The sequence below is a fragment of the Cydia strobilella genome, chromosome Z, assembly GCF_947568885.1.
Source record: "Cydia strobilella chromosome Z, ilCydStro3.1, whole genome shotgun sequence".
Lineage (NCBI taxonomy): Eukaryota > Metazoa > Arthropoda > Insecta > Lepidoptera > Tortricidae > Cydia > Cydia strobilella.
The window spans coordinates 38966091-38988677 of record NC_086068.1 but is presented as its reverse complement, the minus strand read 5'-3'; the positions used below and the strand labels follow the sequence as shown (position 1 = coordinate 38988677).

General features: G+C 37.7%; 1 protein-coding gene across 1 annotated transcript in view; it reads right to left on the bottom strand.

Annotated features, from left to right (window-relative positions):
• Window positions 1-22587, bottom strand: part of LOC134754818 (uncharacterized protein CG7065-like) — a 156234-nt gene that overhangs the window by 25870 nt on the left and 107777 nt on the right. The window contains exons 15-17 of the mRNA XM_063691206.1: window positions 15728-15907; window positions 10566-10857; window positions 9237-9434 (exon numbers count right to left, since the gene is read on the bottom strand). Coding sequence (XP_063547276.1) covers window positions 9237-9434; window positions 10566-10857; window positions 15728-15907 — 670 coding nt within the window. The remainder of the gene's footprint in view (window positions 1-9236; window positions 9435-10565; window positions 10858-15727; window positions 15908-22587) is intronic.

The window sequence follows — 22587 nt, the reverse complement described above, 5'->3', positions numbered from 1 at the left end:
TGACGTTATATATATATATATATTATTTCTAAGTTGGTTTATAATATACCTATACGAGTAATTCCGTTTAAACATATTTTTGATCAGATTTACGTTAAGATATTAACTAACAGCGTTTCTTTATATCGCAACCAACCTTGTGAGTTGTGTTGAGTTGTGCTCTTATCTTATCTTACTCATTCAACCAAACCAACGCAGGCAAGATGAAAAGCAATGGCGGCCGGGCCGCGCCGAATCTGTGTACCTTCTTGTATTGTATGTACATCGGTACACGGACAAGGTAACTAAGTTTTCGAGTATATATTGTATAGTGCTCCTCAACATTTTATTATTATTTCATCTTTATCAAAGGCTTTGATAGAGGCTTTGGGCAAAGCATATTTATGAAATGTTGGCGATGGAACATGGAACATTGTAACATTTCAAATAACATCCGTTGAACTAGCACCATTCTTAGTGCCCGTAAGGCCCGTCTCTAGATACACGTTGCTCTGATTATCATAACTAAGATACAATTTTCCGTGGCTAGGTATTTAATCTGATAAATCAACTACAACCTGCCAAAATTAGAAAGACCTACACTAATGACAAAATCCAACCACATAAGCGTTACCTTTGTCGACATTTTACATGAATTATATCCTGACTATCCTGAGTCACTGATTTCTTGTTACCTAACATTAACTGTGACTGTGACAATAGCACACATTTTTTATTAGCTTTTTTTGTGTAATTTCACATTTATATTTATGTAATTGTTTTTTTCTTCTTTTTGTAATTTTGGGTTAATTTTATTGTTTGTAAAAATTGACATGTAAAAGTGCCCCTGTGGCCTATTTGCATGTCAATATAAATGTCAAATTACACAAAAAAAAGCTAATAAAAATATACAAACAACAGAAGTACTAAAATTGTTTAGAGATGTAAAAGTCTCTAGGTGTCAGAGATAAAATGTATATAATAATAAAAAAGATCATCAAATTATCCAGAGATGTAAAGGGTCTCCAAGACTTGAATTGTTATATAATTAACACACTCAATTGTAAAGATATCTTTGACCTCGACTGTACCAAATGAAAGGGCTTTGTGAGTAGATTTAGGCTAAGTTATTTTATTGTATACAATTTTGCATGATACTTGTATCTTAAGAAAGCAAATAAAGAACTGAACTGAACTGAACTGAAATATATAACATAGTCTAACATTTTCACTAGTTGGTCTAACAAATTATTAGAAAATTATCAAAAATTTCACTATCCAGAGTGGACTTTGAACTGCTCTAAATTGAAAATAGCTGAATGGATTAGTCCAAATATTATACAGTATGACTTTGGCCTATTTGCTGAATAAATGTTTGATGTTTGATGTGACAAAAATATCTTTACTGATACTGATACTTGGGGTAATTCCAGCCAGCAGATCCTGCAGCAAGGACTAGGAAGAGGAGACTACAAGGGGGAGGCGATGATGATACAAAATAGCACTGTAAGCTCGCATGGCTCTGCTGATTCAACCTAAGTGGCAGCGAGTCGGTGGAGTATGTCACCGTCACCTCACACCGGCTAAGCCTCAAACGTGAAATCAAACAAAGTACGCGCGCAAACCGGCTTATTACGCAACAACCCCTGCCACCCCTCCATAGGCACCCGCAGCCTGCCCGAGACGGGGATAACTGTGACGTCACAAAATCGGCAGTACAAAGTTTTTAACTTTTCTCTTTTAAACATACCATGTGATGTACAGTACATGAGTCTACCGAAAACAACGATACCACATGTCGGTAGTATATTATATACTGTACACTCACAGCGAATGGTGCATTAGGCCGAGGGCCACTGTACTATACAGTAATAACATAATATATATAGATACTAATACTAATATATGGGTACCATTTCGTTACGTATCTTATACCTTTAAACGAGCAATTCTTGTATATATCTATTTATATTTATATATCTCGGGGATCTTGAAAATGGCTCAAACGATTTCGATGAAATTTGCTATATGGGGGTTTTTGGGGGCGAAAAATCGATCTAGCTAGGTCTTATGTCTGAGAAAGCGCGCATTTTTGAGTTTTTATATGTTTTCCGAGCAAAGCTCGGTCTCCCAGATATTATTTATATTAATTATACAAATTAAGGTGTCAATTTATCGAGGGCTAAAAAGAAACAATTATCAAAAGGTAAATAGCACCTAAGGGACTCTATACAAAAATCAACGATTTTAGACAATTTCTAATAAGATATTCCTCCGTCAATATTACACATAAAGTTTATAATTGAGAAATCGGTTATCAGTTCTTTAATTCTCAATCATACATGTCATTAGCACGCCGGATTCTAAAAATATGGTACTGTTTGACCAAATTGTTAGCTTTACAAAGTTAGGAGTTACAAAGTTAAAGTGTTGATGCTGGTACTTATACTTACTAGGAGACTACAACTAACTATTGTACTATACCTAGTGTAGCTGTAGAAGCCATACGAGGCCCGTACGCCTGTAAGTCTTGCCAACACTTTACGTAGTACTATTAGTTATTCTGTGACTTTACATCAAATGTTTTTGGTGGGATTTTTTTTTGTAAGAATTGTACACCAGCTAACAAAGGACAATCGTTTAAAGAATCTACGTTAACAGATCGTAGGTTCGAGTTCTTCTTTCACTCTCACTGAGCGTAGGCGTGAGCGAGACGAATGTGCGTGCTCGGGACCACGGATATCATGTTTTAAATAAATAATAAATAAATATTATTAGGGACATTCTTACACAAATTGACTAAGTCCCACGATAAGCTCAAAAAGGCTTGTGTTGTGGGTACTCGCACAACGATATATATAATAAACAAATACTTAAATACATAGGTACCCCCTTATTCATTACACTTTACGGGCCTGATTTCGTTAAATTATGTTTTATCCCTTTTTTACAAATGCATAAGTCATAAAAACTTTTATAAAAAAAAGATAAACCGACTTCAAAAAGGATGAAATAAAATATTATCCTTTTTAGGGTTCCGTGTTTAAGTATATGCGTTACCAACTGATATGTTTGAAGTCGGTGCCAAGCCAAATTTTAAACCATATATTCATAGTGATTTTGGTGCAATTCGATAAAGATGCGGCTATATAAGTATGTACGTTGGATTGCCTAACGCAGCGTACTACGTAGGCGAACAACACGCGAATGCGAAGCGGCGCGGCACGGCGCCTTAATTAATCCTTTGATACCTATATGTCCTATATAGAAGTGTCCTACGTGGGCGATCTCGTTGCGAACGCGAACGCCTTGGGCCGGCCGCGCCGTGCCGCGTCGCTTCGCTTCGCGTTCGCGAGTGTTCGCCTATGTAAGACGCAGCTTTACACGACGACAATAAACGAACTTTCTGTAGGTATTTAAGAACACACCACAGAACAGAACACACGGTTGAACCTTCTCGGCGCAGTTCGTACCATGCTTGTCGGCACGTTAGTGTAAATCTAATACGTTTTGTCGTCGTATTTTTTTAAAGAGCATTTCTTACTAATTCTTAAACAGTCATAGCACGCAAGTGTGGGATTGGGACTGAGTTATTTTCTGTCGCTTATCCAAAGGACTACATTTCAAAATATAAAACAATTCAAGGAACCTTCATGCAAAATTTCAGTTAAAGCGGGTCAGTTGTTTAGCCATGAAAAGGTAGCAAAGAGGCAGACATAATTGCTTTCACGTTTATAATATTTGTACAGTTGTAATGGGATTTATAGACATAAAGCTAATTATTTTTGACTGGTATTGTTACTACTTGGAGTACTTGGCTTGGCACCGACTTCAAACATATCAGTTGGTAACGCATATACTTAAACACGGAACCCTAAAAAGGATAATATTTTATTTCATCCTTTTTGAAGTCGGTTTATCTTTTTTTTATAAAAGTTTTTATTGTCCCATTTTTAGTTTTAAGACATTGTTAAGAGCGTGACGCATAAATGAAAAACATAATCACGTTTATCTGTAAATTCGTAAACTTTATTAAATAATCAGAATTTTCCTCGAGTCCGTCTGGGAGATCATTCCTGTCAGTAAATCCATTCTCCGCCCCGCCACTGACCCAATCCCTCAAACCCCCCGATCACTCAACCTCACAGCACATCAACCCCTGATCACTGAACCCCTCGACCCTAAACCACTAACCCTTCAACCGCCATTCCCCGACCCCTAACCCCAGACCCCTTAACTCCTAACCCATTTATGCATCTCGCTCGTACTGGCATATTAGTGTACAAAGTAAGTTACGAAGAATATTTAGTGCCAAACTCGTGGTTAGGCTACAGTTGCACTACATCAAATTGGTGGTTTTGGTGAGGAAATGCTTGAGTTACTTTAGAAAACACCGAAATTACCATACACGTGCCTTTAAAAATTGAGGAGTTCCCTCAATTCCTCACGGATTCCATCATCAGATCAAAACCAAAAATATTACGAAAACACCTTGGAGAAGTAACTTCTTTCAAACAGAAAAAGAATAACTCAAATCGGATCATGGGTGCCGGAGTAATCGCTGAAATTATTATCATCATCAGCTCCACTTCATCAAATTGGTGGTTTTCGAGAAAACATGATCAAGTTGCTTAAGAAAACGACCAAATCACCATACATGTGCCTTTAAAAATTGAGGAGTTCCCTCAATTCCTCATGGATCCCATCATCAGAACAGCACCAGATTAATGTGGGACCACCTTGGAGGTAGTTCCTTTCAGACAAAAAAAGAATTGTTCAAGTCGGACCACGGGTCTCGGAGTAATCGCTGAACACCCTACATTTAAAAAATCATCATCACTATCTTCAAAACAATCATCATCATCAGGTCCACTTCATCAAATTGGTCGTTTTCGAGAGAAAATGCTCAAGTTGCTTATGAAAACACCCAAATCATCATACATGTGCCTTTAAAAATTGAGGAGTTCCCTCAATTCCTCAGGGATCCCATCATCAGATCAGAACCAGATTAATATGGGACCAACTTGGAAGTAGCTCCTTTCGAACAAAAAAAGAATTACTCAAATCGGACCACGGGTCTCGGAATAATCGGTGAACATACATAAAAAAAAAATAGCCACAACCGAATACAGAACCTCCTCCTTCTATGAAATTGAAGTCGGTTAATAAAATGCTTTATTGTGTACACTACATAAAAAAAGATACAGACATTGAGAAAAGATATAAATACATAATCGATGAGCTCCTTCAAATATAAAATTGCTTATTTTGAAGCAATTTTAATATTTTTAGCTTTTGTGCATAAATGGTTACACATGTTTAAAGTGCGTTTTAAACCTAATGTTAATTATTTTTTTCTATCGAACGAAAGTCAAAAAACCGGCCAAGTGCGAGTCGGACTCGCGTTACAAGGGTTCCGTACATTACACAATTTAAACGATGTACTTTTTTTGCGAAACGTCTTTAAAAACACGTAGGGGTCGGATCAAAAACTAAGTAATTAAGACTTATATTGACCGGGATATAGACCGTGATTACCTTTTGTATTATTTGCGAGCTCCCGATATTTCGACGCAGTTACATGCATCATGTTCACGGGTGACTGAAGATAGCGGGTGGGTGTCAAAGTTGTGTAGACAGCGCTCTGTCTACCCTCATTCTTGCGCGTCGGCTGCGTTCACTTTCAACGTTACCAACGGTCGCATTTACACTTGTTGGTCCGGTCGCGTTCACACTCGTTGGTCTGTCCAAACACACTACACTCACGGTGTCACTACGCGTGTTTGATTCGCTATCACTGGTTTTTTACACAAACAAATCACAGGATTCCACACATTTGACAGTTTAAACCCATCTTCACGATTAAAATTTTTGTATTTGTGAATTTCAACGGCTTCTCTTACCAATCTTGGTATATAGTGGCGTTCTGTCAAAATGACCTTGGGACTATGCAACTCGATCCAGTGATTTGTACCCGACTCAAGGAGATGCTGAGCAATAGCTGACTTGCGAACGTCATTGTTCTTGACCGCAGCAATGTGTTCTTTAATTCTGCAGGCAATAGTGCGTTTGGTCTGCCCAATGTACGAACTACCACAGCTGCACTCAACTTTGTATACACCAGGTTTTTCCAGGGGAAAATTGTCTTTAGGCGACCGCAGAAATTGTGCAATTTTCCTGTGCGGGGTGAAGATAGTTTTTACAGAGTAGTTATTTAGTATTTTTGATATCTTGTCTGTCACACCCTTGACGTACGGCATAAACGCTGGCTGTCTCTCAACGCGATGAGTGAGGCGCTTGGTTTTTGTGTCCCGCTTGTCAATGTTAACTCTGTAGCCATTCATCCTCAGGACACTCTGAACATGGTTCAGCTCCTGGTTTAGATGTAGCGAGTCACACAGAGCGTGTGCTCGATTAGTCAGTGATGCCACAACCGAGTTGATGAACTGTCTGGGATGATGGTGCGAGCTCGCGTGTAAATAGCGGTCCGTGTGAGTCGGTTTCCTATAGACTGAGTGTCCCAGCATGCCACAACCTGTAACATTCAGTCTCACATCCAGAAACGCAATACTCCTTTCTTGTTCCATTTCCAATGTAAACGACATAGATCGGTGCATGCTATTAAGGTGTCCTAGCATCAGTTCAGCCTTCTGTTTACCACCCTTAATTATGCAGAACACATCATCCACGTACCTCTTCCAAATTTTAACGGGAGCTGGGGGCGCAGAAAGGGCTAGGTGCTCAAAGTGTTCCATCCAAATGTTAGCCACCACTGGAGCCACCGGACTGCCCATCGCTACTCCCTCTGCCTGTATATAATATTGCCCGCGAAACAGAAAGTAATTTGTAGTGAGGCAGTGTTCAAGGAGCCTTACGTATTCTATTGGCATGCCGTTCTCCTGGATCTTGTTTGTTACTACCTCAATGCTATCAATTACAGGTACGTTAGTGAACAATGACTCTACGTCAAAACTGACCATCACTTCATCAGGTTCAATCCTAACGTCCTGTACGATCTCAATAAAATGGCCGACGCGCAAGAATGAGGGTAGACAGAGCGCTGTCTACACAACTTTGACACCCACCCGCTATCTTCAGTCACCCGTGAACATGATGCATGTAACTGCGTCGAAATATCGGGAGCTCACAAATAATACAAAAGGTAATCACGGTCTATATCCCGGTCAATATAAGTCTAGTGAAACTAACCGTGAATCATTCAAAACTCTAATAAGTAATTAAGTCCGACTCACGCTTGACTGCACATTTCTAATAGGTTTTCCGGTGAGGTCAAGATCTATTTTGTGTATTTTGTTAAAAAAAATTGACCCAGTAGTTTAGGAGATAAAGGGGGGAATGGTAATTTTTTGCCTATTTTCTTGAATAACTTCTAAACTGTTTATCCTAAAATTACAAAAAAATATATTTGAGATTCTCACAATGAGCTCTTTCATTTGATATGTAACACGATATAGTTTGACAAACTTTATTTTTTAATTTTTTCATTTACCCCTAAAAGTGGCCCCCGAATTTAAAATTAATTTATTTTCGTTACATGTCCATCTTTGGGTCACAAATTTACATATGTGTACCAAATTTCAACTTAATTGGTCCAGTAGTTTCGGAGAAAATAGGCTGTGACAGACGGACAGACAGACAGACGCACGAGTGATCCTATAAGGGTTCCGTTTTTTTCCTTTTGAGGTACGGAACCCTAAAAAATGAAGATTCGAATCGATGAAGTCACTAGAGAAAGGCCTCAAAGATTGCTAATTTAACTTTTGCAACCGTGTTGTGATCAAAAACTGTTCTTTGAACCTACGGCACCTTAATATAGTGATCAACTATAAACTGGCATAGATTCAAAACACAAACCCTTTATAAGGCGTCAGTATTTATGCAAAATTGAAGCATATCGCTTTGAAACAAAATTCAAAATCACGTAGAAAATATATTCCCCCTGCCATATAAAGGCTTTTTCTCAAACATGCTATGTAATATTGATATTACGTTCTTTATATTAGGCTGGGAAGTATCACGACTCCGGCGCGGCTAGATGAGGGGCCTGCAATGAAATTTCATACAAAGTTGCAGGCCTAGGCCGGGAAGTGGCTCTTTTTAATTTCCATTTCACATATATTTGTGACACAGCATCATGGCATGCAGCCAAAAAAAAAAACTATAACCAATATTTGCTTATGGTTCGGAATGACATTCTGCCAATACACCTTGAAAAAAACAATAAACGATAATTAATATATTTTGCAGTTTTATTTTTATTTACAAAAAATATATAAATAAAACATTATTAACAAGTTCCAATAATATTGAAATACAAATTTACCTACAAATACAGATTTAAAATATAGTTGGCCAAACCAGTTTGTCAGTAAATAAGAACAAAAAAACTATACTCATCCTTTTCTTTTGGGTGCTAGTACCAGTGTAAGACAAAGATAGTATGATTATCTCTGTCTATGTTTGAAATGAGACAGTCCGTTGGCAAACATATTTCATTTAAATATTAGCGGTAAAAATGTCTACTCAAACACGCGTTGGTGTTTTTTTAATCGTTTTGGAGGTAAAGTTGAACATTTTTCATTGTGTATCTGTAATTCTATTTTATTGGATTTATTGTGCGTTGTTTATTGTGTTATTTAATATGAGTTCCGACGAAAATATTAAATGAATATGAAGCATAATATCAACATAAAAAACGATGTAATCTTAGTTATGTGGCTAAAACTACAGTCAGAAGGATGCAAGGCGAAAAATCAAAGATACATTTAATATACCTTTGAACATTTGTGTAATAAATTGATTAACTACATGTGTAAAATATACGACACGTGTGATAAAGATAGGTACAAGTGGTAGTTATATTTTGTGCCTAGTTTACTTTTAGTTTCTTTAGAATTAAAACTTTGATTTCGTGGAGATTTCTTTATTTATTTCATTGCATGTTTGAGAAAAGCACTATACATACATCGGCGTGAAAAGGGGTTGTCGGCCTCATAACTATCTGGCCTCACTACGTTCGGCCGTATATATGCATTCGGCCGGCAACCCCTTACTTCCCGGCCTCTGTAGTAATGTACTATTTATTATATGGCAGGGAAAGTAAAGAGAAAGTACTATAGTAAAACTTCGACCCTGGTTTTATTTGTATTTCGTTACTTTTCCATAAAACGATGTACAAAACCGTCAAGTAGGATCGTTGCAGGTCGGGCTCGTGTAGTAAGTAGATAGGTTTATACCTTGTTGAAGGTGAGGGCGCGCGTGTCGGCGACGTGCAGCGTGGCGGCGGCGCGCACGATGGCGGCGCGCACGGCGCCCGCGGCGGCAGCGGCCACGAGCCCCGCCTGTACGGCGCCCTTCAGCTTCTCCTTGGCGGTCTCGATCAGCACCACCGCCGACTCTCGCTCCAAGAGCTCCTCCGAAGAGTTCGCTTTGTCCTGTTTCGGAATGAGGCCACAAATTCATAAGTCGTCAATAGAACTTGCAAATAATGTAAACTATGTAATATGACAGATTTTGTTAGCGTTTGACCTAACCTAACATTTTTATGAAGGTTGTTTTCCCTGAAATACGAGATTCTGCTGAACAAGTTTTTTGCTGGAGACGCTACTGATGGGAGACCAAGGCTACCACAAGCTGAATGTTCAGCAGGTAAAATTTAGGGGGTGAAAAGAAGGTGAAAGATTTGTATGGGGAAACAATAGCTAATTGGTTAAAAAATAAGCTACCCAAATTGCTGATTCCACGCAGACGAAGTCGTGGGCAAAAGCTAGTATCGAATAAAACCTTCACTATCACCTTCTATGCTTCGGTTGTGACACAGTCATCCCTACTCCCCAGGGATCTTTTTCCTGAACACGTGGAGGTATCACCTTCTTCTATGCTTCGATTGTGACACAGTCATCCCTACTCCCCAGGGATCTTTTTCCTGAACACGTGGAGGTATCACCTTCTTCTATGCTTCGGTTGTGACACAGTCATCCCCAGGAATCTTTTGGTGCTTCATAAATCATAATGGACTTGGAAAAGTTAATTGATCCGTGAGATTAATTCGAATGCTCTTTTAAAACTACGGAAACACTGGCTCTGGGTTAGGTTAGGTACTTATGTACCTAGGAGGCGTAGGGTAGGGTTATCATTTATCAAGAATCACCAAATTGCAGTAAACTCGGAAATTTGTTTCTAGCACCCCGACCCCGAGCACGACTAGCGACCCTGAGCAAACTGAAGCTGAACGGCAGATAAACATGGCGTCTGGGCAAGTTAGTTGTGTCAGAGTATAATTGCTTTTTGTTTGGTAGAAAATTGTGATTTCAGTGAATACCCTATTTTATCGAAGCTACTCCAATGAACCTGAACACAAAACGTTTTAACAAATTAATGCTTTTTAATACTTATCATTCAAAATCATCCCATTAAAGTACATATACTACAGGAAAAAATTAAACTTTGCACACTGATGTCAAAGAACAATGAGCGACTTTTATGTAGCGGCAGAAATTCAAGTATAAACGTAGTAAAAAACGAAATGATTTAAGGTGAAAGGTGTGAGGGGACTATAGCCATACCTTTTCCATTCGGATAGCGTCGGTGAGCAAGTCTACTATTTTAGGTCCGAGACTACCGAGGTAGTCTTCGAGCGCGACGAGCAGCCGCAGCGTGACCACCACGTTCTCGGGCGGGCCGAGGTCCTGCGGCGCAGCGGCGGGCGCCAGCGGTCCGCGGTACTCGCGCCGCGACCGCGAGCCGCGCGACGCCACGCTGCTCGCGCGCGCCGATCGCGTGCCTGGCGACCGCGCCTCCGGCACTGACCCTATTGAATCCATGTCGTCCGAATTCCACGGTGATATGTTGTCATCGCTGAAATTAAACACATCAGTACATTGACCTCTTTATAAACAAGTATTAAAAGCATGGTGCCGTCGAGAAGATCGCATGACACTTGGCATGCTTGGCATGTGGCTTAACAAAATAAAATAAAAAGTCATTTATTGTCGCAGTATACTGTTTAATGTATGTAGGTACAAAAAATATAAAAGTAGAAACCACTAATAGTACGGGCGGGGACCGTATGATCTACTACGTCATCTGATACAAGGATAAGCCCCATGGGACACGTTCATAAAAGTGATGCTAAGTTTGGAAAAACTAGTAAAAATAATAATAATAAAAAAACAGACTTCCATGTGGGATGCCGGTGAAAGATTATGGTTATTGTTGATGGTGCACGATTCCATACAATGAAATGATAAAGACAGTATCTTTTGCCTAATGAGGGCTATCGTTTTTTTGCTCACCAGTTGGCGACTCTGTTTTTTTTTTTTTTTTTTTTTTAATGTAGAATGGCCCCATCGACACTGTCGATGATTTCGCCAACGTCAAAGTGGGATCCACGTGGGATCGAGTTATATTTCTTCAATCTTGATGTAAATCGGCCACTGTACGGTAAAAGTATAAATAATACAATTATGGCCTCTAGGGCTCTATCCAGATACGGTTAGAGGTAGAAATACCAAATGCTCTTAGAGCACGACGTTGTTCGGTAGTTGTGATATTATGAGCTCTTGTATAGCGATAGCGACTATACAAGGGCCACGTGGAGCTACTTGGCGTTGACGCCAAAACGGTGGATAAACTCGTATCTAGATTAATTCTTCATTATCCGCACACGTCTTCATTAGTTAACTGCATAATAAGCTGTCAGTATTACACTTCAAACAACGTTAATGAGCAAAAACAAAAATTAATCCCGACTCGATGTCGCCAAGATGGCGGTCGTCAAGCAACTCGGCGCCTCTGTTGATGGTGGTCCAAAAGACTAAAGAACAGCTGTCAGTCATTGAAGTGACAAGTGACATTTGACATTTCGAACTATGGAAAAGACCACCATCTACACTAGCGCCCCTAGCGGCGAATTCATACGCGTTAGCCCTCATTATGTAGAAAAGGAGGTAAAACCACCCGCTTTTCTAGTAGTATCTCGTTTCTGTGAGGATCGCAGTTCTAACCTAACCCAATTTTCTGATAAGAGTTCGGTTCTGTGATGATCGCAGTTCAAACCTAACCTAACCCACTTTTCTGGTAGCATTTCCGGGTCCGAGTCCGGGTCTGGGTTCGGGTCCGGGTCCTGGACCGGAACCGGGTCTAAATTTTGTGACAATTTTGCCTGTTACAATCATAGTATGGCGAATAACACTAAATAAAAAAATTGGACAATGTTGCCCATTTATTCTTCATTCTGAAATACATCACTTCAAAGGAGGCATTCATACATTTTTTTGTAAGAAATAATAATTTATAGCGCGTGGCGGTGGCGATTTCCATACAAATGGAACTATGGTCAAAGTCAAAGATTAAATGTGTTTACAAAAACACTGAACTAGGCGTTTTTAAAGTACGATTATAATGTTTCTATGTTTGTTTCAGGTATTTTTGCCCTTTTTTGGTACAAATTTGTTTTTACTTTTCTTACATACAAACTTTCACCCCCCCCCCCCCCCCATTTCCATATGCACGGTACGATCTGGTGGCTACCGGGCCAAATCAGCTTTGTTTGCCTGAGACAAAAGTGCATACCAGGGCGCTTACTTACCCTACTATATGTGTAGCTTCAGAAAACTCCCAAATGGCCGAAAGTGCGTCTGCCGGGCATTTAAAGGATTTCGGCCATTTACGAGTTGGCAGACGAGTGTTTTCTAAATCTACAAATAAATTGCTATATGTTGCCACAAGTCTCATCTTTTATCAGATGACGCAAATTCTACCTTTTTTCGGACCTTTAAAGTGCCCTGCAGACGTACTTACGGCTATTTGGGAGCTGGCAGACGAGTGTTTTCTGAACCTACATATTCCACTCTTTTTGGTACCTTTGAAGTGCCCGGCAGACGCACTTCCGGCCATACAGGAACTGCCAGACAAGTGGTTTCTGAAGCTACATATAAATTCCTATCTGTTGCCACCAGTCTCATCCTTGTATCAGATGACGTAAATTTCACTTTTTTTTTGTAACCGGAAATGGTACTTTTTTCGTGTTTTCGGCCAATTCTATTTTTTTTACTAGTTTTTCCAAACTTAGCATCGCTTTTATGAACGTGTGCCATGGGGCTTATCCTTGTTTCAGATGACGTAGTAGATCATACGGTCTCCGCCCGTACTATAATCAGCGTTGGCAGTTTTGTTGTAGGTTGTAACTTGAAACTTGCTTAATAGGATGAACGTGATAATCGATATTATATTATAATACTTTACAGTACATATGGTGCAACTTTCTCGCCCTAGTGCGTAAAGAGCACTTTTCGTGCATATGTCGAAGGTTTAAAGGGACATATGTACTGTAAAACGTTGTACGATACACGTGCGAATAGGTAATTCGCAACTCGTGTCGATTTAAAACACTCCCTGCGGTCGTGTTTAAATTTATCGCAACTCGTTTAGAGTTTCCTCTTTTCCGCACTTGTATCGTAAATAACTATATCACAATTATTTCAACGTCAAATTATTGCCACAATAACACAAATATATTAATTTTAAAACTACAATAATTAGAATTATTCTAATGAATGCATATTAAATTTCCCCATTCCTTTTTGTGTAATATATGTTTATCCTATAAAATTTGTATGTATTTATATCCTTTGCCTTTCTGGTACCTTGTTGTACATTTTACTGCATTTGTCACCCTCTTTTCACTCTCTCCTCTCATCTACTAAAAGGTTTACTGGAAGAGATCCCTCAAAGGGATAAGTTCGCCTTTGTACTTTTTACTAATTGTATGTTATTTTTAAAACACGTATTTAACCGGTCAACTAATTAATCGGATTTCGGTAGCTTAAAATAATAGAAATAGGTACTAAAATTAATACTTTGGCAACCAAAGCGGAGCATCAAATTATTCCAATATGAGTAGTATTTAAATGCCATTACAGCTTTTGTTTATATTAAGGCAGGTACCAATTATTTATTTGGCAACTGAATTAGTATATTGGAGACTATCTGTGAAGCACATTTTAACAAGAAAACGACTATCTATTAATTTAAAAATGAATTTTTTTTATAATGCACACTTAAAATTTGTATTTCGAGCATCATTACTTGAGCTGTCATTTTAATATAAAAAAGGATCCTAAAAAAGTTATTGTGGTCGTATAAACATTAAACCTATGGGTAGAAAACTTAAGGTGTTTGATTATGTCGTTATAAAGTGTTTTATTTTGTATGCTTAAGATAATGTTTATGGAATAATAACGGAATGTTAAAATAATGTACAAACATCACTTCTATAATTTTAGTAGGCTACTACTAGTGCGCCAATACAGTTACAAGCGCGTGAGATATGTAGACTATTACGAGTAGGTATAGTCGAATTCATAAATTTGTAGGTACCGATACTTTTTTTACAAAAATGACGATTGATTCCGTCTTTTTCCCACTGTATCAATTAAAGTGGGAAGGATAGTGTAACTCATGCGCGAGATACTGTGTATTTAAGTTTTCTTTTTTTTTGTAGGTGTAGGGATTAAAAAAAATCGGCACCAATTTTTTATTATTTCTACAAAAAGACTTAATAATATTTTTTAAATGTCATAAATGTAAACAGACGATGTGTACGTAAAGTAGCACTTTTTGAGTAAGTAATTGTTTTAAAAATAGATTTACCAACTTAAATACCTAAGCTCCAAATATCAAATTTTAGAAAACCTTATGAATCTTATGATCATTCAAACTATATAACACCCAATAAACGAATTACCTACCATACTAAGATAAATTCTTCGGTCTTGGGTGATCTTAATAAAATGTAAGTACCTAATTTTAATAAACTATGGTCTAAATACCCAATTTTGAAAAGTGCAATGGTCGTTATGCCTGCAATTTACCTAGTGAACGAAATGCCTGAATTTAATATGTCATTTTGTATTTGTACGCTCGCTTCACTCTCTCGGTACTTACTTGAGTATTTAAATCCCAGTTAAATCTTACATTCTTCTTCTGGCCTCACTCACAATCACCCTAACGATCACGATAACCTAACCTAACCCAGGACTTTAAATTTTTTAAATTTCATATTACTCAGAAATATGAATATTTTAAATTTAGAATACCTACCTTGAAAGATTTATATGCGACGACGAGTGGGCCTAGGAGAAAAGTGTTTAGATTTAACTTAAACTCGAATTAGTACTTATGACCCGACACGAACCTTATGGCAGTCCACACTGGCTGATAATACAAAGGCCCTATAATTATAGTATCGTGTGAAACATACTATAATTATAACAAAAAATAAACCAATATTCATTAAATTTAGCTGCTTCTGCAATTTAAATACTACCTGAAACGATGTGCTCAATATGATTACTTAGGTGTAAACAAATATATTACAACAAATATTAAAAATCATACGCTTTGCAATAATAGATGCCAATTTATTATTTAGTCGCCAAACTATGAATTCAAGATCACAATTATTATTTTTCGTGGATTGAATTTGATGCCAGTTTTTAAATTATATGATGCTTAATATTTGGAGCCAATATAAATTTTTAGGCTCTATAATATTAATGCACGGCCAAATTATATTATTATATGCCCAATGAAAGTTCCTGTTTAATATTTTAGTTGCCCGGTTAATAATAAGCCTATTTTTAATATGTCTTTTTGTACAATAAAGAGTTTACTACTTCTAAATAGGACCCCAATCCCATTTAGTTAGGTTACAGAAAAAAATTACATCTTAAGTTCGTCATCGGAGATGGTGACGGTCTGCATGCTAGGCGCGGAGTGGAGCGGATGCGGGTGCGCAGGCGGCGCGGGGCTGCGGTTGCGCAGCTCGGCCTCGCGCCGCGACAGTGGGCTGCGGCTGCGCCGCACTGACTCCAGTGTAAAGTTGGTACGCACAGGGCTGCGCGCTCTACGCATTACACACAACATTAAAATCCTTAATAAACACCTTAAATAGGCATGATGACAGTAATTAAAATTCACAAATATTATGTTTATTTAATGAAACTAGTCGTAGAATACGAAAAACGCATTTATTTTTTTATATTTGGCGAGATTGGTAAATGTTTTGTTCAGGTGCTAGTCGCTATTTTTGGCCGTAAACTCTTACTTTCTAGAGTATATGTGACGTTTTCAACCAAAAGGTACCACATTGTCGCTTGTTGATAAGGTTGATTTCTAATTGAAGCTATATGGAACTAGCGCCTTACTGACAAGCAACAATAAGTACCCTTTTGGTTGAAAATGGCACATATACAGGGTGGGCAAGTGATAAATGCATTTAAATTTGTTTTTAAATTAATCAATTTTTATATTTTAAAATAAAAATTATAATTAGAATTTGGGATAAAGAAATAAATTTTACGTTTTAAAAATTAAATCATGAAGACTTCGTCCGTAGCGGTTGCTTCCAGTCTTGCTTGTAAATTTTGAAAGACAACAAGACTTTCGTGTTAAGAGATTTCCTGGCTCCGAAACTTTACGAATCGTATGGTTACAACAACAACACATGGTTTCAGCAAGACGGGGCGACCTGCCATACAAGTAACGTGACCCTGGGAGTTTTGCGTGAAATGTTTTCTCAATAATTGATATCGAGGCGAGGTGACATTGCTTGGCCTCCCAGGAGCCCTGACTTCGGCAGACTTCTTTTTGTGGGGTTACCTGAAGAGTAAAGTGTACTCCAATAATCCGACAACTACAGCAGAATTAAAGGAGAATATTCGTCAAGAAATCCAATCAATATCTCCGCAACTTCCAACGAAAGTCTTTCAAAATTTACAAGCAAGACTGGAAGTGCCGCAACCGCTACGGACGACATCTTGATTTAATGTTTAAAACGTAAAATTTATTTCTTTATCCCAAATTCTAATTATAATTTTTATTTAAAAACATAAAAATTGATTATTTATAAAAAAAATTAAATGCATTTATCACTGGCCCAGCCTGTATCTTCTTAACGGTTCAACAAAAAATTATGAAAAAAAATATATATGAATCTACATTTTATGTACAACATTCCTAACGTTTGGCTTTTTCCTTGTGACTTATAGTTTCTCCATAAAAGGAACATTACGACAGGCCGTTTTGCGACTAACTTTGCTTACATCTCGTAAACGGTTTATTCGATTAGTTATTTTTCTACTCGTCAACTATAATCTGTGTATTACAACTTCATATGCAACACTACAACCTTACTCTTTTCAACGTTGGATAGTCTATGCCACTTCCGACTCAAGCATAAGAATTTTATCGATACGGTTTAGTCAATCATAATTTTTTTTTAAATAGAACTTCATACATTTCGATAAAATATTTCTTGTTTAAGGAGACTCGATTCAATGCAAATTAGTCTACTTAAACACGCTGCTGCGTCGCATCTGCTTCGTGATTGGTTGGCCAACAAAAACATTTTATTTTATGTTGTACTAGAAACATTGCTTCATAAGTCAGAAACGCGCATGTGACACCCTTCATATAGCAACATCCATACTCTACGAAAAGCAACCGCGTTGCTTGTTAGTCTCCATAGGCTACGGTGGCCAAAATCGATGAAAAAACTGTCTTAAAATTGAATTTAGTAGCTAGTGTCGTTGATCAACCCGCGGGCCCGGCTGCCGGGGCACAGATTAATAAATAGTTACTACGTAACAGATACATCTTTCCCATACAAAAGCGAAAATACCTACATTAATAGCCTACAAAATCTTAATAATAATATCTGCTTCTGAGGACGAGAAGAAATGTACCATAACTACGCGCACAAAAAGTCGAGACTGTGTTGCCCGCCGTGCGAGTCACGTGCCAATGCGTCATCGTAAGAATGCGCTAGGGTTGTATCTATGATGATTATTGTAATAAAACGAATGTCAACCATATTTTTTGTTAGTCAATCAAATATTTAAAAACAAAAAACAATACCTGACTCAAAAAACTCCTTAATTTACGATTTACCTACTTATGTTCAAAGAAATAAATGGTGACAAAATTCATAAAGATAGATTTAAAATTAGTATTTTAACCTTTCTTCGTCTCGTGGCAATGAAGAAAACGACAAATTTTCCTTTGTTTTTTGACTACTGCACAATAATTACGTGGTTTCGGTATTTCGAAGCGTAAGCGCGGGAAACGTGTGGTGCGAGCGCTCAGGCGGGCGTTCGGCGGCCCTCTGTCGGTTGTATCGTCGACGATACGCCGAGCGGTAGGCATATAGCGCGTGGCCTTGAGCGAGTGACGGAGGCCTGGCCGGGGCGCGTACGAATATGAAGATATCGCGGGCCGCGGCAGCTCGCGCATCTTAGCTGTATACTTTTGGTTTGTTTACCTAATACCAGGTTTGCCTGTATCTTATCATTTGCTATTATTGTAAGTTGTAAGTACTTACTTCTGCTGTTTCTCCAATAAAGAAAATAAATAAATAATATATGATATTATATTGTTTACCTATATAATTCTACTAGTTGAAAGTATTTTTTTTTGTCTCGTAGAAAAAGTATTGTATACAATAGTGATATAATCAAGCTTATCAATCTCGTACTTTACTTAAGCAACTCAGCAAGCTTCGTTGCTTAAACACGGTACTCGACTGAAAAGCTATCTATTATATCACGATTGTATAAAATACTATTTTAAACTAAAACAAATGTTTTAACAGGCACTACAAATGCAACGTTTCATAATGTGAAAAAATATATTTTTTTATTTGGAAATCGAATATTATTCATCATTTCGTGGGTATGTAGCTCGAAAAAGGCGTGGCCGGCACCAGCACCGGCAGTCGTGTGCTAGCTTTGAGACGAGGAGGCTGTGTCGCTCGTCGCTCCGTGCCCTCCTTGTACTCTGTATGCTTGTGCTGAGCCCAAGTGCAATAAAATTGGAGTTATTGTGGCCAAAGACTAAATAACTGCAGAAGTTGATTTGGTTCCACATGTTTGAGAAAGCTTTATTTGAAATATAAAAATAAAAGTTTTCTAACATGCGCGGCGGACATATTAATATTGCCATTTTTACGTTTTTAATAAAGTTTGATTCCTAACAAAATAATAATTAATTGATTAATATAGGCTATCAATTTAGGTTGTATATACATATTTATTTATTTATTTATGTTTTTTTTTATTGTTTTGGCAGATTGGGTAATCTTCCGTTGACTGGTGGTGGTTGTGAAAACGAACAGTGACAAGTAAGAGTCAATTAATATTCTTTTATAAGCTAATCAATAATCATAAATGAAAGTAGGCATAATCCAACTATAAACTACTTATAAATAATGACCCTTACAATTTATTAAGCCGTTTAGTAAAAAGACGAAAACGGCCTGTCGTATTTTTTTGGCGAAACTATTATTTTAAGGCGAAAGGACAAAATCATATACTTTGCGTACACGTACATATGCGATGACTGATATAGTACATTTCGATGCAAATGCGGAAAGTATGTCATTACTTCACGAGTGCGGCTCGTGGCAAGACTAGGGACGAGTGAAGATTGACATTTCCGCACGTGTATCGAACGACGTTTTTTAATACAGTTGCGAAAAAATAAGAAAAACAACAAGTAATAAGGAATTCGAAACTTTTATATTATTAATTCTGTGACATCATTGACATTGACATTATGAAGAGGTGTTTTTTTTGGGTGTTATTATTATTAAACCCGCTTCAATGAACGTTTTTTTTTAAATGCATGTTCTATAAGACAGAAACAATTGGAAATACATATAAAACATTGTACTATTATTTCCTAAATATCGTTAGTCACGATTATTTGTGTATCGTACATTTATAAAAACAATATCGAATGTTGCCTTTGGACACTTAAAGCAGAAAGAAAAAACGCCTCTTCTTTGACAGGCGTTCCGTTCCATTCAGACAACTTATTAAGAACGGTTTTTCAATATTCAATATAAAAAAATAAATAGACGTGTTATAATGATGAAGAGGTAAGTAATAAAATATGTATATTTTTCGTATTCTTACATTAATAGTAGGTTTTTATGTTGATTACGACGTTTAAAGGAAACTAATATTCATCAATAAGTAGTCATGAATTGGAACAAGAATAAATTTAAAAAAATTGGAAAAGTAAAAAGCACTAGTTCGCGAAAACCAACTTTCCGCACGCTAAACAGCTACGTAAAGTAGCACTTTTTGAGCAACTGTATTAAAAAGATTTTTTTACATGTTCATGTGACCAGCTGACGGTCCACCGAGATACAACCGGCTGACCATTTTTTTATTCATCATATATCATCTGACAAAGTATCAAACGGGAGGCGATGACAAGTTTTTTTTGCGTGTTTCGCTGGCTGCCATTCCTCAACCCACCAACGGAGCGGCAGGTGACGTCCACGGGGGATCATCATACATAGCCGTTAATCACTATGTCGGAGTTATTGTGGCCAAAAAATAAATAACTGCAGAGCGCTGATTTGGTTGTGGCGCGCTTGTGATATAATGATGATATTCCCACGTAATCTTTGAGAAAACTGAACTTCGAAAAATAATACTAGTTTAACACTAATGGGTATTATAGGTAGGTAACAATTTCCAAAATTTTATATGTAGGTAGACTAGGTAGTAGGTACTTAATTTTATAAGTTAACTATTAATGGCATTATTTATATTTATTTATTACGGATAAAAAATGACTATAAAATAAATGCATAAGGGAATATATTTTTATTATAATTTACGACCTAAACGCATGATCTACTTAAAATAGGTACTTGTTAAATTACAAAGCATTGGTCGGGCGCACTAGTGATGATAAGTGAGTTCAGGTTATAGCAGACAAGGTTTTGGCAAATTTTATGAAAATAGGCTATGAATGTTTGATTTGAGTTGGCAGACTGCCTAGCACAGGCCTTTGTGGCAGACTGTCTAGAGCAGGCCAAGATTGTTTGTTAGTTTATAGTTTGGCAGACTGTCTAGCGCAGGCCTTTGTGGCAGACTGTCTAGAGCAAAGGCCAAAATTGTTAATGTTACTCATACTCAAACGACAAAATATCTGCAAAAGATACACAAATACGAGTATAGCGCCAACCGCGCGCCTCTGGGCTGTATTCTTTGAACCTCGTTGTGGTGCACCGAGCGAAATTCACGTACGATCGCAGTGAGCGGGGTGCGGGTACAGACACGCTGAGATCCTCAAGGACAAATTGGGAGTGGTGTTAATGTTGATACCATAAATGAATTCAGCACCCCCGATTTATACGAAAACGATCCCAAACCCGGCCTAGCAGCTTCACTGATGTAGATAATCAAGATAAAAATGAGAGCCCTAAATAAACCTTGAAGAGCAGATATCTCAAAAACTATAGGTACAAGATATCGAAAAACCTGACTGAATAAAACTTGTAACAAATTAAATATCTTTTCATTTTGTATAAGTGGCCAAGTCGCTCAGACGCATAGTTTCCGAAATAGAATCGAAAAACCGAAAAAAGGAACCTTCAAACCCCCGTCTCCCCTCCAGCACCAGGGTTATGGCCGGGGACTTTTGATATGTTCACCTCCTAACTAGTCCAAACAAAGCTACGAAGTCAAAAATTGCGTTCCAAGCATTTCCCTCTATACTTTTTTTTGGGCATTTATTTCCTGGCCTAGTTAATATTAGAATTTGTCATTATCTATTACAGACAACACTGGTGTAGCTTCAAAACCTAACCTCGAAAATCTACTCTTATGCAACTTTTATATGAAAGTTACGCCTCAAACAACATAGATACTGTTAGGTATAGAAACTAAATAAAAACTTTTATAAAAAAAAGACAAACCGACTTCAAAAAGGATGAAATAAAATATTATCCTTTTTAGGGTTCCGTGTTTAAGTATATGCGTTACCAACTGATATGTTTGAAGTCGGTACCAAGCCAAATTTTAAACCATATATTCATAGTGATTTTGGTGCAATTCGATAAGGATGCGGCTATATAAGTATGTACGTTGGATTACCTAACGCAGCGTACTACGTAGGCGAACAACACGCGAATGCGAAGCGGCGCGGCACGGCGCCTTAATACCTATATAGATCCTTTGATACCTATATAGAAGTGTCCTACGTGGGCGATCTCGTTGCGAACGCGAACGCCTTGGGCCGGCCGCGCCGTGCCGCGTCGCTTCGCTTCGCGTTCGCGAGTGTTCGCCTATGTAAGACGCAGCGTTACACGACGACAATAAACGAACTTTCTGTAGGTATTTAAGAACACACCACAGAACAGAACACACGGTTGAACCTTCTTGGCGCAGTTCGTACCATGCTTGTCGGCACGTTAGTGTTAATCTAATACGTTTTGTCGTCGTATTTTTTTTAAGAGCATTTCTTACTAATTCTTGAACAGTCATAGCACGCAAGTATAGGATTGGGACCGAGTTATTTTCTGTCGCTTATCCAGAGGACTACATTTCTAAATATAAAACAATTCAAGGAACCTTCATGCAAAATTTCAGCTAAAGCGGTTCAGTTGTTTAGCCATGAAAAGGTAACAAAGAGGCAGACATAATTGCTTTCACGTTTATAATATTTGTACAGTTGTAATGGGATTTATAGACATATAGCTGATTATTTTTGACTGGTATTGTTACTACT